General features: G+C 36.6%; 1 protein-coding gene across 3 annotated transcripts in view; it reads left to right on the top strand.

Annotated features, from left to right (window-relative positions):
• Positions 1-15,035, top strand: part of KIAA1328 (KIAA1328 ortholog) — a 336,176-nt gene that overhangs the window by 264,592 nt on the left and 56,549 nt on the right. For all 3 annotated transcript variants that reach the window (XM_029921484.1, XM_029921482.1, XM_029921483.1), the window contains one exon: positions 5,282-5,463. In XM_029921484.1, the coding sequence (XP_029777344.1) occupies positions 5,282-5,463 (182 nt within the window). The remainder of the gene's footprint in view (positions 1-5,281; positions 5,464-15,035) is intronic.

Raw genomic sequence — 15,035 nt, 5'->3', positions numbered from 1 at the left:
GTATATTTAAATGTATTATTTTATATATGTGTAATATATTTAAATATATATTAATATATATATGGGTCCCTCCAAGTTGGGAACATACATTTAATATATGTTTTGTATCTTTAATATTTTAATTAAATAAGTATTTAATTAAATAATTATTAATTATTTTAAATTAAATTAACTTTAAATTTTAATCAATTAATTTAAATTAAAATAATTTCAATAATTAAAATTACTAATAAATTAATATTTTAATATTTTAATGTATCTTTTATTTTTAAATATATATTTTATATATATGGGTCCCTCTAATTTGGGAACATAAATATTTATAATTGTTAGATCTTCTTGGTGGACAGACCCCCTAATTATGATATAATCCTCTTCTTCATCTATTGTTACAGTCTTTGTTTTGAAATCTAATTTGTCTGATATAAGTATGGCTATTCTGGCTTTCTTTTGACCTCCATTAGCATGGTAGATGGCTAGAACTCGTATGTGAATTCAGCAAAGTCGCAGGATATAAAATCAATGTGCAGAAATTGGTTGCATTTCTATATATAAATAATGAAGGAGCAGAAAGAGAAATCAAGGAATTGAACATATTTACAGTTGTACCAAAAACCATAGGATACCTAGGAATAAACCTAACGAAAGAAGGAAAAGATCTGTACACTGAAAATCAAAGAAATCTTATGAAATAAATTGAAGAAGATACAAAGAAATGGAAAAACATTCTATGCTCATGGATTGGAAAAATAAATATTTTTAAAATGTCAATACTACCCAAAGCAATCTACACATTCATGTGAATCCCTATCAAAATAACACCAGCATTCTTCACAGAGCTAGAACAAACAATCCTAAAATTTGTATAGAACCAGAAAAGACCCCAAATAGCCAAAGTAATGTTGAAAAAGAAAACCAAAGCTGGAGACATCACAATTTTGGACTTCAAACTGTATTACAAAGCTGTAATCATCAAGAAAGTATGGTACCGGTACAAAAACAGACACATAGATCAACGGAATAAAACGGAGAACCCAGAAATAGACCTACAAACATATGGCCAGTGAATCTTCAGCAAAGTGGGAAAAAGTATCCAATGGAACAAAGACAGTCTCTTCAGCAAATGGTGTTGGTAAAACTGGACAGTGATATGCAAAAGAATAAAACTGGACCACTTTCTTGCATCATACACAAAAAAAAAATTTAACCCATGGATGAAAGACCTAAATGTGAGACAAGAAACCATCAAAACCCTACAAGAAAAAGCTCTTTGACCTCAGCCGCAGCAGCTTCTTACTGGACATGTCTCCAGAGGTAAGGGAAACAAAAACAGAAATGAACTATTGGGACCTCATCAAGATAAAAACTTCTGCACAGCAAACGAAACAACAAGCATACTAACAAGCAACTGATGGAATAGAAGAAGATATTTGCAAATGACATATCAGATAAAGGATTAGTATCCAAATACAAAGACTTAACCAAACTTAACACCCAAAAAACACAAATAATCCAGTTAAGAAATAGACAGAAAACATGATTAGATACTTTTCCAAAGAAGACATCCAGGTGGCTATCAGACACATGAAAAGATGCTCAGTATCATTCATCATCAGAGAAATACAACTCAAAACCAGAATGAGATACCACCCCACAGCTGTCAGAATGGCTGAAATTAACAACTCAGAGAACAACAGACATTGGCGAGGATGCAGAAAAAGGGGAACCCTTTTGCACTGTTTGGTAGGAATGCAAACTGGGTGGGAGCTTTGAGTTTTCCTCAAAAACTTTATAGAATTACCCTACAATCTAGCAATTGCACTACTAATTACTTATCCAAAGGATACAAAAATGCAGATTTGAAGGGGGCACATGTACTCCAATGTTTATAGCAGTGCTATCAACAATAGCCAAATTATGGAAAGAAATAAAATATCCAACAATAGATGAATGGACAAAGAAGATGTGTGAGATATATATATATATATATATATACATACACAATGGAATATTATTCTGCATTCAAAAAGAATAAAATTTTGCCATTTGCAACAATGTGGATGGAATTAAAGTGTATTATGCTAAGCAAAATAAGTCAGTCAGAGAAAGATAAATACCATATGATTTCACTCATATGTGGAATTTAAGAAACAAAACAGATGAACATAGGGAAAGGGAAGCAAAAATAAGATAAAAACAGGGTGGCAAACCATTAAAAAACTCGTAAATACAGAGAATGAACGGAGGGTTCCTGGAGGGGTGTTGGATGTTGGGATGTTGAGATAAATGGGTGATGGGCATTAAGGAGGACACTTGTTGGGATGAGCACTAGGTATTAAATAATTAATCACTGGGTTCTACTCCTGAAACCAATACTACACTGTATGTTAACTAACTTGAGTTTAAATAAATAAAATTTTTTTAAATTTTTTAATGTTTTTTATTTATTTTTGAGAGACAGTGAGAGACAGTGCGAGCAGGGGAGGGTCAGAGAGGGAGACAGAATCTGAAGCAGGCTCCAGGCTTTGAGCTAGCTGTCAGCACAGAGCCTGACACAGAGCTCAAACACACAAACCGTGAGATCGTGACCTGAGCCGAAGCCGGATGCTCAACCGACTGAGCCACCCAGGCTCCCCGAAATAAATAAATTTTTAAAACTAGTTTTAGTAGGTATGTCTTTTTAAATTGATTTTTTTTCTGGAAGTTTGGCAGAGAAGGAAAAGAGAGGAGATGGTAATGCAAAGGAGATGGTGAATGTTTTTTTTTAATTTAAAAAGTGCATGCCTATTAGATGAAATGAAAACATGCAGAAGTATATAAGTTAAATTATAAAAACTATTCTCTAAGTCCCTCTGTTTCTGCTTCTCTTAACAGGTTTGGTATTTATTCATCTAGAACTTTATTTTTTGTGTATTTTTGTTTTTACAAAACTGAGATCACATTATACATTCTATTTTGCAAGTTGTCTTTCTTTCTTATTTCCTTTCTTTCTTTCTTTCTTCTTGATAGTATGCCATGAAGTTTCTCCACAGTATTATAAAGAACTACTTCATTCCTTTTAATAACTGAATAGAATTCCTTATAATGGATGTATCATCGGTTTGTTTGTTTTTTACCCATTCTTCTATTGAATATTTGCCTTCAGTTTTCCCCTATTACAAGTATTCTGCAATGATCATCCTAGAACAAATATTCTCATGCTGTTGTTTATGTAATTCTATAGAATAACCTCTTAAAAGCAGAATTGTTAGGAGATAGGTACATTTTTATTTTGTGTTGACACATCACCCCCCAAAAGGTTATACCAATTTGCAGTTCCTCCAGTAATGTATTAAAATGCTCTTATCCCCTTACTGTCACTGACATGGAGTATTATACTTTCCCACTAATGGGAAGAGTTTCTGGTTTTAGGTTTAGGTTTTGGTTTTTAATGGAAAGTTTAATCTTGTTTATAATCCTCAGAAAGAATTGAAAGGAGTTTGTAAATTATAAGAAAAGGAGATCGACAGGCCATTGTCACAGAAGGCATAGGTCAGTGACATTGAGTATGAATAAAAGGTGTGATTTTCTTCTGAGACATTAACAGAGGAATAGTAGATAGGTAAATAAATGGAAATAAATGCAAAGGAAAGAAGATATTTTTTATAGTCATCTTTATTTTAGAGAAATTAGAAGCCATGTCCCCTGTTGAGATAGAGGTTTACTAGGATTGGGTTTGCAATAAAGATACAGAAATGGAGTATGGAAGATGGGGTAAAGAAGCAAGAAGCATTGGGAGGAATCAATATTGGCTAGAATAGGGGACTAAGCTGAGTTGAGAATGAATGAATTTAGGGGAGTCAATAGTCTTAGTCACATTACCTTTCGTATAAGAACAAGCAAAGATGTAGTCCTTGGATTTGCCTGCATTTGGGGTTTCTGGGTTAAGGTAAACTTACCTTACATTCACACTAAAGTAGCTATATTCTCTTCCTTTTCCTGTCTCATGAATAGAAGTTATATGAGCTAAGATATACATCCACTGGTGAATCCACGTGGGAAAGTGATCTCTGAGTTCTGGTTAAAAAAAATGTTTAAGAGTATAAATTTAATATGCTGCATTATGCTTGTATGAAGCCATACTACTAATAGTTTTTGTTTCTTTATATCACTCCAAAAATAAGCCATTTAATTTCTGGGTTTTAGTAGTAAATTTGATATGAGCAAACACTACCAAAAATTCTGATCAACATAAACCAGAAACCCAATGACTCTGATAGGTTTACATGATTATAATCCTGGTCAAGAGCCGCCTCAGATTAGTAATGGATCCAGTAATTCTCTGTCAACTTATTTCTATCTAGTATTACCTCTGCTTCTGAGTAGTTTAAACATCTTAATATTTAGATTCTACTTTTTGAGTAAAAGCCTTTCTCTCTCTCTCTCTCTCTCTCTCTCTCTCTCTCTCTCTCTCTCTCTCCCTCTCCTCTCCTCTCTCTTTTCCACTTTAACGCTCACATTGTTTATGGGCATGGGGAAGACAAAACCAAAGTGTCATGAGTCTGTGGTTAATTTAACCATGAAGGAAGAACCTGGTGGGATAGTAAGGAATATACATCATTCTACCACTTCTTTCTAAAAAATAAAATGTTGTAAGAGGAAATGTGTTAATGGTGAGAACACAGCTTATTAGAGAGAAAAGCATATGTACGTGTGTTTATTTTCATTAAAATTACTTTTTCTCCATATTCGCCTTGTTGACTGTATGATGAAATGATGTGGGGACAGAGCCTGGTTATCCCGCTTACCCCGTTGTACCGCTCCCTACACACTCTGGGCACTAAATAAATACTGTCACAATTGAAAATGAGAAACACAAATGCATTTTGAAGCAAATTGGTGATATTTTAATCCCTAATGTTCAATTTTAGTACTTGGAAACATTTTAGTTATGCAAGTCTTGTTTTAGCACACTTTTTATTTCTACAGATATTCTGGTTCTTCGTCATACTCTGTGGCTTTATTAGCAGTTTTGTGGGTCTGAGTCTCATTTCCCCAACTCCAAATATAAGCTTTTTGAGGATAAAGACCATTTCTTTTCCAAAATTATTGTGGCAAGTTACAAAACAGACCTTCTATAAATTATTCAAATGATATTTCCGTTAAAAAAATAAGAAGAAAAAGGAAGTTCTCACTGCCATGAATTGCATTTTAACTCATGCTGAAGTTATATGCCTTTATGTGATCATGCACCCCCATCTATGCTCTCTACATACAGCCCATTCTTGTTTATTCTTTTTAGTCTATTGAAGTCAAAATATGCTGACTCGCTGCTGGGAGCATCATCATCCATCAAAAAGTACCAGGAGTCCACTAACAGTGGCGAAAATAGAAGGGAGAAGAAGACAGTTGGGTTTCACTCACAAACAGAAGATGATGCCCTGTGGACATGTCAAAAGGAAGATGCATATCGACCCCAGAGAGGTAAGCTTAGCATTTATAAGTAGCAGCAGAAGAAGCTGTTCCAAGGCTAGTGGTTGCTGGTGGGTGCCAGCCATGAACTCCAGATGATCTCTACAACCCTGAGCAAGAGTTAAGTATGTTACAAACTGACGTGCACCTTCAAGGCCACAAGTGGCATATCTGCTAGATCACTGAATTGCGTCGGCCTTTCTCTTAGAATAAACACCCTTATGAGAAACTGTCCAATGTGTCCCTCTTTGCAAGCAGCAAGCTATAAGGATGATTCAACAGTAAGTATGGTCATAGACACAAAATAATGTTCAAAGTGAGTAAAGAGGACAGGAAATTGAATGTATATTTCTGCTGGGAGAGTAAACTGTAACAATTACAGTTAATCCTCAACTAGAAATATAGGAAGGTGGAAGAGAGGTTGCGGACAATTCTACATTGTGGCCAAAACAACATCTCATAAGTCTGATGCATATATTGCCTAACAGTCTTTTACGTGCAATTCTTCCTATAAAATAGGATTTTTTTTACAGATTTTTTTTAACATTTTATTTTTAAGTAGTCTCTATACCCAATGTGGGGCCCTAATGCACAACCCCAATATCAAGAGTCGCACACTCCACCAACTAAGCCAGGCATGCACCCCAGGTGTGACAGATACTATAAAATCAATCATTATAAAGTAACAGTGTGAAATGTTGAATGAAGCAGTCAAATTTAATTGTGTTTCCCTATTGTTTATGGAGCAGCCTTTGGCTTAATGTCTCCTAAAATTATTTTTTTAAGTTTGTTTAAGAGGGAGTCTGTGTGAGCAGCAGAGAGGCAGAGAGAGAATTCCAAGCAGTCTCTACACTCAGCACAGAGTCCGACGTGGGGCTCAAACTCACGAAACATGAGATTATGACCCAAGCCGAAATAAAGAGCCGGATGCTCAACCAACTGAGCCACCCAGGTGCCCCTCTCATGAAATTATTAAGAGAATGCAACAAGTCTAAGCCTCCCTGTACAGAGAGATGCACAGGAGAGAAAGGGCACCTCTTTCCCAGATATCTCTCTTTCCTGCTCACAACCATTAACCCTGACTTCTGTGTTATTTACCTCTTTTTTTCACTGGGCTGGTACCTGCCCGTCTCTGGTATAAAGCAACCAACTTTTTGTGATCTCTCTACCAACTCTTACATTTATTTATTTGAAAAATAGGCAGTGCTTTACTAGAAGATGTCGTATACCGTGCCCTTATCACCTGCCACCTTCATCATGATTTTTGGCTTTTATTATGATTAATCCAGAAATTATTTAATCTTCTCCTAAATGATTGAGAGATGACAATTAGTCCAAGCTTCAGAAGAAAAACTATCCACATCTTGGAACAAAAACAAGTCCATTTTCTTGGACATTAGGCAGAAGTTCCACAGACCTCCATTGCGTTAGGACAACTTAGAACAATTTTTGTCTTGTTAGACTTTGCTCCCGGAAACAGAAATGAAATTGAAGAGACTTCATATTTGAGATAGAATCTTCTTTACTTTCTCTGTTAGTCCTTGAGAGATGGGAAACTCTTAACTCTCTTCTCAGTTCTTGTACTTTGGAGAATAGAGAACCAATCAAAACTGGTGTGGTGGTTACACCACAAAGCTTAACACAGTTTTCGGTTAACTTGTCAACAAACTTGTGTTGTGTGTCGGCACTAAAATAAAACGGCAGAACGAGAAAAGTATAGTGTGATAGCAAAGGGACAGATGGCCTGTGTTATTGGTCAAGACCCCAGCCACATCCGAAGGCTGCAATGGAAAGGGCACTTTGAGAACGGTACCATCGGGCCAGCCCTACCGGTGGTGGAGGTTAATCTCTCCTGGGCCCAGCTACAGAAGCCGTAAGCCTGGAAAGGGCTTGTGTCCAAAAAAAATCAATTTCTAATTTGAAACAAAATCATTTTTGACTAACAGGGGTTCAGAACCCATTACTTTTTGCTGTATAGTCTTCTGACATTTCAGCACTTTTCTGTGGTGCACAATGAATCCTAATAGTCATTTTATAATGTTGCTATACCAATCAATTTAACCAAGAGAAAGCTGTTACAGTCCTGCAAAGTTTTCAGGAACAGTTTTCACTCATGGTTTTATTTTTTTCATTACCCTTTTCCTTTTTTTTTTTTTTATGGGGTTAAGATTGTAGTGTTGCAGTTAAAAAAATAGAAACTATGTCATCTTCTGAAGAGAGTTTGTTTTAAGGCATTCACAGGAATTAACCTTTTTTCCCTACTTATAAGAAAGACTGTCATGTCTTTTCCTTTTCGTTTATTCTAATATGGAGCCATTGGCAAAACTTCGGTCCACCTGATCACTGAGGAGCTGACATTGCCTCTCTGGGTCCTTCTGCCCATCGCAAAGCTCATGTGCACAGATCACGGAGCAGGGCGGTCACTGCGTTGGCATTTACTATGGCTCCGGCCAGATGGGAGACAGGCCTTTCGAGATGTGTTGCTAGGTGTTTGGACACCCTGTTTATCATAAGGCCAGTGACCTAGCACTAATTGCCTAAGTTACACCGCTTGGTTTAATGTCTCCTTAATTGCTTTCCCCTCCTTAATGTGTCTAAATTTTAACATACCTTTCTTCTTTGTTTCTTTTGTTGTCTTTAATCATTAATTACTACCTAGGATGTTTATTGTAGGACCATTAATCTTTATTATCAGTCTGTTATTCCTTTACCTTTTCTGTCTTCCTCACCATTTCGTCAACTTTTTTGATACTCGATATAAAAAAAATAAAAAGACCTCACTGTTGTCTCAAAAACGGCCTGGAGAATTACAAAAATGTGTATAGTGTTGTCAGAATTATACCTAAAATCGAATTGTTTTTTAATTGCCAGTGCTTGGAATATTCTCTTTTAATTGCTTTTATTGAGCTACATGGAACAGGGAGACATTACTTGGAAAATCTAGACCTGAGTCAAGGACTTTTAAGCCAAAGGCACAAATCTGGAAACACACATTGTTCTTTCCTTTTTTCCTCCCTACTCAGCAATGTTTCTTTTTCCTCTCCTAGCTTGCCTTGAACCTCCCTTTTCTTATCAACCGCTGATTGCCTTTCATAAGAGCCCTCGGAGCTGAGGGCATTCACATTCTGCTATGTTGGCAGAGGCCATGAGGCCATGAGCAGACATGTTCCAGAATCAAAATGTTAGACCTCAGGGTCTGGCACCGCCCATTTCTAAGGGAGGCTGTAAAGCCAGCCCAAAGCCCCTGCTGCATGTGGAGCCACCCCTCTTTGTTCCTTTTTCCTGGATCTCTGAATCTTCTTAAAACTTCGAGAGAAGCTGAACCTAAAGTAATTTGGATTTAACTGATGATGTTGACCATGCCCTTCATTTTGTCTTTGGGCTTTTTTAGGCTATATAATACACAGCAGCTATCACTGGGGGACAGCTTCTGAGGGGCTCCCAAACACATGCTTCTTTTACTAGAAAAGGACTGCTATAGACTCATCTGAAGTGAGGAATAATCTTTGAAGCTCCTAGGTGCTCCTCTAAGTAAGCCTGTGCCTGCAGTGATGTGCGTGCTCTCTGTAGTCCATGATGGAATTGTATAGGTGACATGATTAAGTAATAAACAACTTTGAGTATCCAAAGTATAGAAGCCATTTCCATTTTGCCTCTAAGGAACATTTATTTATGTTTCTTTTCTTATTAATATAATCACCATTATTGTATGTTTAATCATTAGAAATGTACATCGCAGGATATTACTTCTGACTCCCAGATGTCTGAGCTAAAAGATTTGTTAAAAATTGGCCTTTATCAACAGAACACAGAAGACAGCCATAATATAGGGGTATTAATAAACCCAGATGTGTAGATTAAATTGCCCTCCCCAGTCCCTTTAAAAGAAGAATTCACGGGCACCTGGGTGGCTCAGTTGGTTGAGCGGCCAACTTCGGCTTAGGTCATGATCTCATGGTTCGTGGGTTTGAGCCCTGCTTGGGCTCCAGGCTGACAACTCGGAGCCTGGAGCCTGTTTTGGATTCTTTGTCTCCCTCTCTCTCTCTTTGCCCTCCTCTGCTCATACTCTGTCTCTCAAAAACAAATAAATATTTTTAAAAAAATTTTTTTAAGAAATTCAGCTGCAAGAGACCAGGATTAAGAGTTGAGGGTCTTTTGGGTGGCTCAGTCAGTTAAGCTTCAGCTCAGGTCGTGATCTCATGGTTCATGAGTTTGAGCCCCACATTGGGCTCTGTGCTGATAGCTCAGAGCCTGGAGTCTGCTTCGGATTCTGTGTCTCCCTTTCTCTCTGCCCTTCCCCTGATTGCACTCTCTCTGTCTCTCTGTCTCTCTCAAAAATAAACATTAAAAAAAACAATTTTTAAAAACAGTTTAAGAGTTGAATATTCCAAGTATGGAATATTGTCACTTAAACCAGAGACTCTACATTTCCCATTCTCCACAGCAGAAAGAAGTATCTCAAAATACTATATAATTTACTTGATTTTTAATATTTTGTATCTTCTCCCACTAGAATATGAACTTCATATTTTACAATTGTATCTTTATAAGAACATTGCTTTACATATAATAGGTGCTCACTATTTATTTGTTGAATGAATTAATAAAACATTAGGTAGGTAGGTAGGTAGGTAGGTAGGTAGGGATGTAGGTAGATTCTTCTTTCTGTGTCTTTGCCCCATTTTCCCAGCCATTAAGACCTAATACATTATCTCTTTCAACCTCAGTACCTACAGTGATTTAGTGATTTAAGAAATATATATTCTTATCCCTCCAAAATCCTTATGATTGGCAATGTCAAAGAGATATCAGTGGAGTGTGATCTTAAAACATCACTGCCGTGGGGCTCCTGAATGGCTCAGTTGGTTAAGCGTCCAACTCTTGATTTCAGCTCAGATCATGACCTCACGGTTCATGAGTTCAAGCCCTGCATTGGGCTCTTCACTGATGGCTTAGAGTCTGCTTGAGATTTTCTATCTCCCTCTCTCTCTACCCCTCCCCAATGTGTTCTCTTCCTCTCTCTTTCTAAAAAATAAATAAATATTATTTAAGAAACAGCATGGCCTTAAGAATCAAGAAAATAGCATTTTTAATGATTTCTTTTATTCTATTTGAGAGTTAATTTATATATTGTAAAATTGCATAGGTCTCAAATGTACAGTTTAATCAACGTTGACAATTGTATATACCCATACAATTAAGATATAGTACTTTTCCATTCTTCATGAAGGCTCCCTCATGTTCTTTTCCAGTCATTCGCCCCCGAGGTCTCTCTCCTTGGTTTACGCTAGGAGCATGCATTCCTACTGTATCTCTCTCTTCTATTAGAGACAAAGGGTCATATAGGATTAAAGGCCACCCATATGACCTCATTAGCTTTAATTACATCTTTAAAGGTTCTGTCTCCAAATACAGTCACATTCTGAGGTATACTTAAGGGTTAGGACTTCAACACATGAATTTGGATGAGGTGGGGGAACACAATTCAGTCCATAACAACTACTTTCTTTCCAGTCCTTGTGCTTTTCCTTTCTTTTTCTTATCTCATTATTCTACCTGGGACTTCTATTACAGTGTAGAATAAAATAGTTAATATGAACTTCCATAGGGAAGTCCTATCTCATGAGGAAAGCAGTCTTCCACATTTAGTATGATTTTATTAGCTGTAGGTTTTTTTGGTAAATGTTCTTTATCAGGTTAAGAAAGTTCCCTCCTTATTTGCTGAGAATCTTTATCATAATGAGGGTTGAATTACACCATGTCTTTTTTGTGTACCTGTTGAGATGAATTTTCTTCTTTATTCTGTTAATTGGATTATGTACACTGATTGGAAGATATTGGTATATAATATCTTTTTTTGGTAATTATCTTGTCAGGGTTTGGTAGCAGAGTTATGGTGGTGTCTAAATGAGTCAGGAGGGTGTCAGCAAAATGGCAGAGAGGCCCCCCCAAGCCCCCAGAAATACTGAAAAACCTAGCAAAACTGCCAAAATCAGCATTATCAGAGCTCTGGAAGATAGTGAAAGATTAACAAAAAGCAAGCAAATGCTAAGCCAAGAAAAGGGCTGCTGAAACATGGTAGGAGAACTTTGTGGAATTTTAACTTAGAGTTGTCCTTTCCCCATTCCCAGCATGACCGCATTCTTAAAGAGAGCATTCTGAGTTCCAGGTATGAGTGCCTGGTCCCAGAGGAAGCAGAGCAGATCTGGTTCTCAAGGAATTGTGTTTGTCTATTTTCACCTGTCTACTTCCTAAAGGGTTTACCCAAGGGAACTGCCTTTATTCTTCCTAAGTTCGAACTTTCTCAGAACAGAAGCAACAACATGTAGGACATTCCTTACAAACATTAAAAACCAAGTGAACACATCACTGCTTCCTGGAGTAAAAAAATAAGAGGTGAGGCAAACAATAGACACACCAAAAGCCAACAAACTAGACAACCATAGATGAAATGGACAAATTCCTAAAAACACACAAACTACCAAAACTGACTCAAGAAAGATAGGAAATCTGAATAGACATAACAAGCAACATGATTAGATCAGCAATCAAAAACCTCCCAAAAAAGACAAGCCAGGATCAGATGACTTCACTGGTGAATTCTATCAAATATTTAAAGAATTAACACAAATCCTTTTGGAACTCTTCTAAAAAAACAAATAAGTAAAGTGGAAGGAACACTTCTTCTTCACTCATTTCAAGAGGCCAGCATTATTCTGATGCCAAACCCAGACAAGGACATCGCAAGAAAACTACATGCCAATATCGCTCATGAATACAGATAAAAATATCCTCAATAAAATAGTAACAAAACTGAATGCAGAAGCATATTAAAAGAATTATATACCATAACCAAATGGGATTTAGCCCAGGAATGCAAAAGTACTTGAATATACAAAAACCAATCAGTGCAGTATATCATATGAATAGAGTGAAGGGGAGGGCACCTGGCTGGCTCAGTTGGTAGAGCCGTGTGATGCTTAATCTGGGTGTCATGAGATCAAGCCCCATATTGCACATGGAGGCCACTTAAAAAAATATTAAATGAAGAGATAAAAAAAAACCAACACCAACCCAACACCAAAAAATCATTTGACAAAATCCAACTCTCTTTCATAATAAAACAATCAACAAAGTAGGAATAGAAGAGAACTTCCTCAACATGATAAAGAGCATATATGAAGAGCCCAAAACTAATATCATATTCAGTTGTAAAAGACTGAAATATTCCCTCTAAGGATCAGGAACAAGACAAGTATCCTTGTTTTTGCCGCTTCCATTCAACTCATGCTAACTAGACCAGAGCAGTTAGACCAGAAAGAGAAATAGGGGCGCCTAGGTGGCTAGATGGTTAAGGGTCTGGCTCTTGACTTCAGCTCAGGTCATGATCTCACAATTTGTGAGTTCAAGACCTGCATCAGGCTCTCTGCTTTCAACGTGGAGTGTGCTACAAATCCTCTGTCTCCCTTTCTTTCTGCCCTCTCCTCTGTGCTTTCTCTCTCTCTCTCTCTCTCTCTCTCTCTCTCTTACAAATAAACATTGAAAAAAAGAAAACATATGCAAATTGGAAAGGAAAAAGTTAAAGTTTTAGCAGGTGATATGATTTTATATATGGAAAATCCTAAAGGATGCACAAAAACCTCTTAGAGTTAACAAATGAATTCAGCAAAGTGGCGGTATAAAATTCAATACTCAAAAATCACTTATATTTCTACACACTAGTAATGAACTACTGGAATTGACAAAAACAATTCCATTTATAAAGCATCAAAACAATAAAATACCTAGCAACAAATTTAACCAAGAGTGTAAGACTTATACACTGAACAGTACAAAACATTGCTGAAACAAATTAAAAGAGACCTAAATGGAAAGACATTTTGTGCTCATAGATTTGAGGATTTAATACTGTTGAGATGTCAATACTCCCCAAAGTGATCCACAGATTAAATGCAATCCCTATCAAACTCCCAATATCACTTTTTGCAGAAATGGAAAAACCTGTTCCAAAATTCATACATAATTGCAAGGGTCCCCAAATAGTCAACACAATCTTGAAAAAGAGAAGCAAAATTGAAGTACTAATACTTCCTAATTTTGAAATTTACTACAAAACTATAGTAATCAAAACCATACTGGAATTATACCTATACCTGGCATGAGGTTTTATATATATAAAGAGAGATCAATGGAATAGACTGGAGAATCCAGACACAAACCCATACATTTCTGGCCAATTGATTTTCAACAGGGGTTACCAAGACAAGTCAACAAATGAATAGTCTTTTCAATAAATAGTGCTGGGACAACTATTGGATATTCACATGCAAAAAAGTGAAGTGGACTTTTCATCTATATGCCTCAGGCCATACACAAAAATCAACTCAAAATTAATCAAAGAGCTAAAAATTAAAATGAAAAATATAAAACTCTTAGGTGAAAACATAGGTGCAGATCTTCATTCTCATAGATTGCTGGTTTCTTAGATATGGAACCAAAAGTATAAGCAACCAAAGAAAAACTAGATAAATGGGACTTTATTAAAATTATTTTTAAACATTTTTATACATTTATTTATTTTTTGAGAGATACAGTGAGACAGAGCATGAGCGATGGAGGGTCAGAGAGAGGAGACACAGATTCCAAAGCAGGCTCCAGGCTCTGGGCAAGCTGTCAGCACGGAGTCTGATGCAGGGCTCGAACACACCAACTGTGAGATCATGACACCAGCCAAAGTCGGATGCTTAACCGACTGAGCCACTCAGGCACCCCTGAAAATTATTTTTAAAATTGTGCCAAGGAACACTTTATATAGAATGTAGAGACATCCCACAAAATGGGATAAAAATTTGCCAATCCTATATCCTATGGTTCTGGTATCCAGGGTATATAAAGAACTTTTACAATGCAATAGCAAACAACTAAATTAAAAATTGGGCAAAAAGCTTGAATAGATATTTCTCTGAAGAAGATATTCAAATGGCTAGAAGGCACATGAAAGATGTGCAACATCTCTAATTGTTAGGAAATCCAAATCAAAACCACAATGAGACACTGCTTCACACCCACTAGGATTATTATAATTTTAAAAAATGGAAAATAACAAGGTGGGGAGGATGTGGAGAAATCAAAACCCTCTGCTGATGGGAATTTAAAATAATACAGCCACTATGGAAAATGGTTTGGTAATTCCTCTATAAACAGAGAATTAGCCTATAACCCATCAATTACACTCAGAAATAAAATAGACAACAGATGTTTATTTTTTTCAGTTGTCTTTTATTTTCAACTTTTCTAATGTATTTTTTTTTCAAATTTTAATGTTATTGATTTTTGAGAGAGAGAGACAGAGTGCAAGCAGGGGAGGGGCAGAGAGAAAGGGAGACACAGAATCTGAAGCAGGCTCTAGGCTCTGAGCTGTCAGCACAGAGCCTGACGCGGGATTCAAAGTCATGAACTATGAGATCATGACCTGAGCCAAAGTCAGACGCTTAACCAACTGAGCCAAGATGCCCCTAATGTCTATTTATTTTTGAGAGAAAGTGAGAGAGAAAGGGACAGAGAGAGAGGGAGATGCAAAATCT

Source organism: Suricata suricatta, chromosome 14 (assembly GCF_006229205.1).
Source record: "Suricata suricatta isolate VVHF042 chromosome 14, meerkat_22Aug2017_6uvM2_HiC, whole genome shotgun sequence".
NCBI lineage: Eukaryota > Metazoa > Chordata > Mammalia > Carnivora > Herpestidae > Suricata > Suricata suricatta.
Note: the sequence above shows the minus strand (reverse complement) of the source record. Positions and strands in the feature narration are given on the sequence as shown.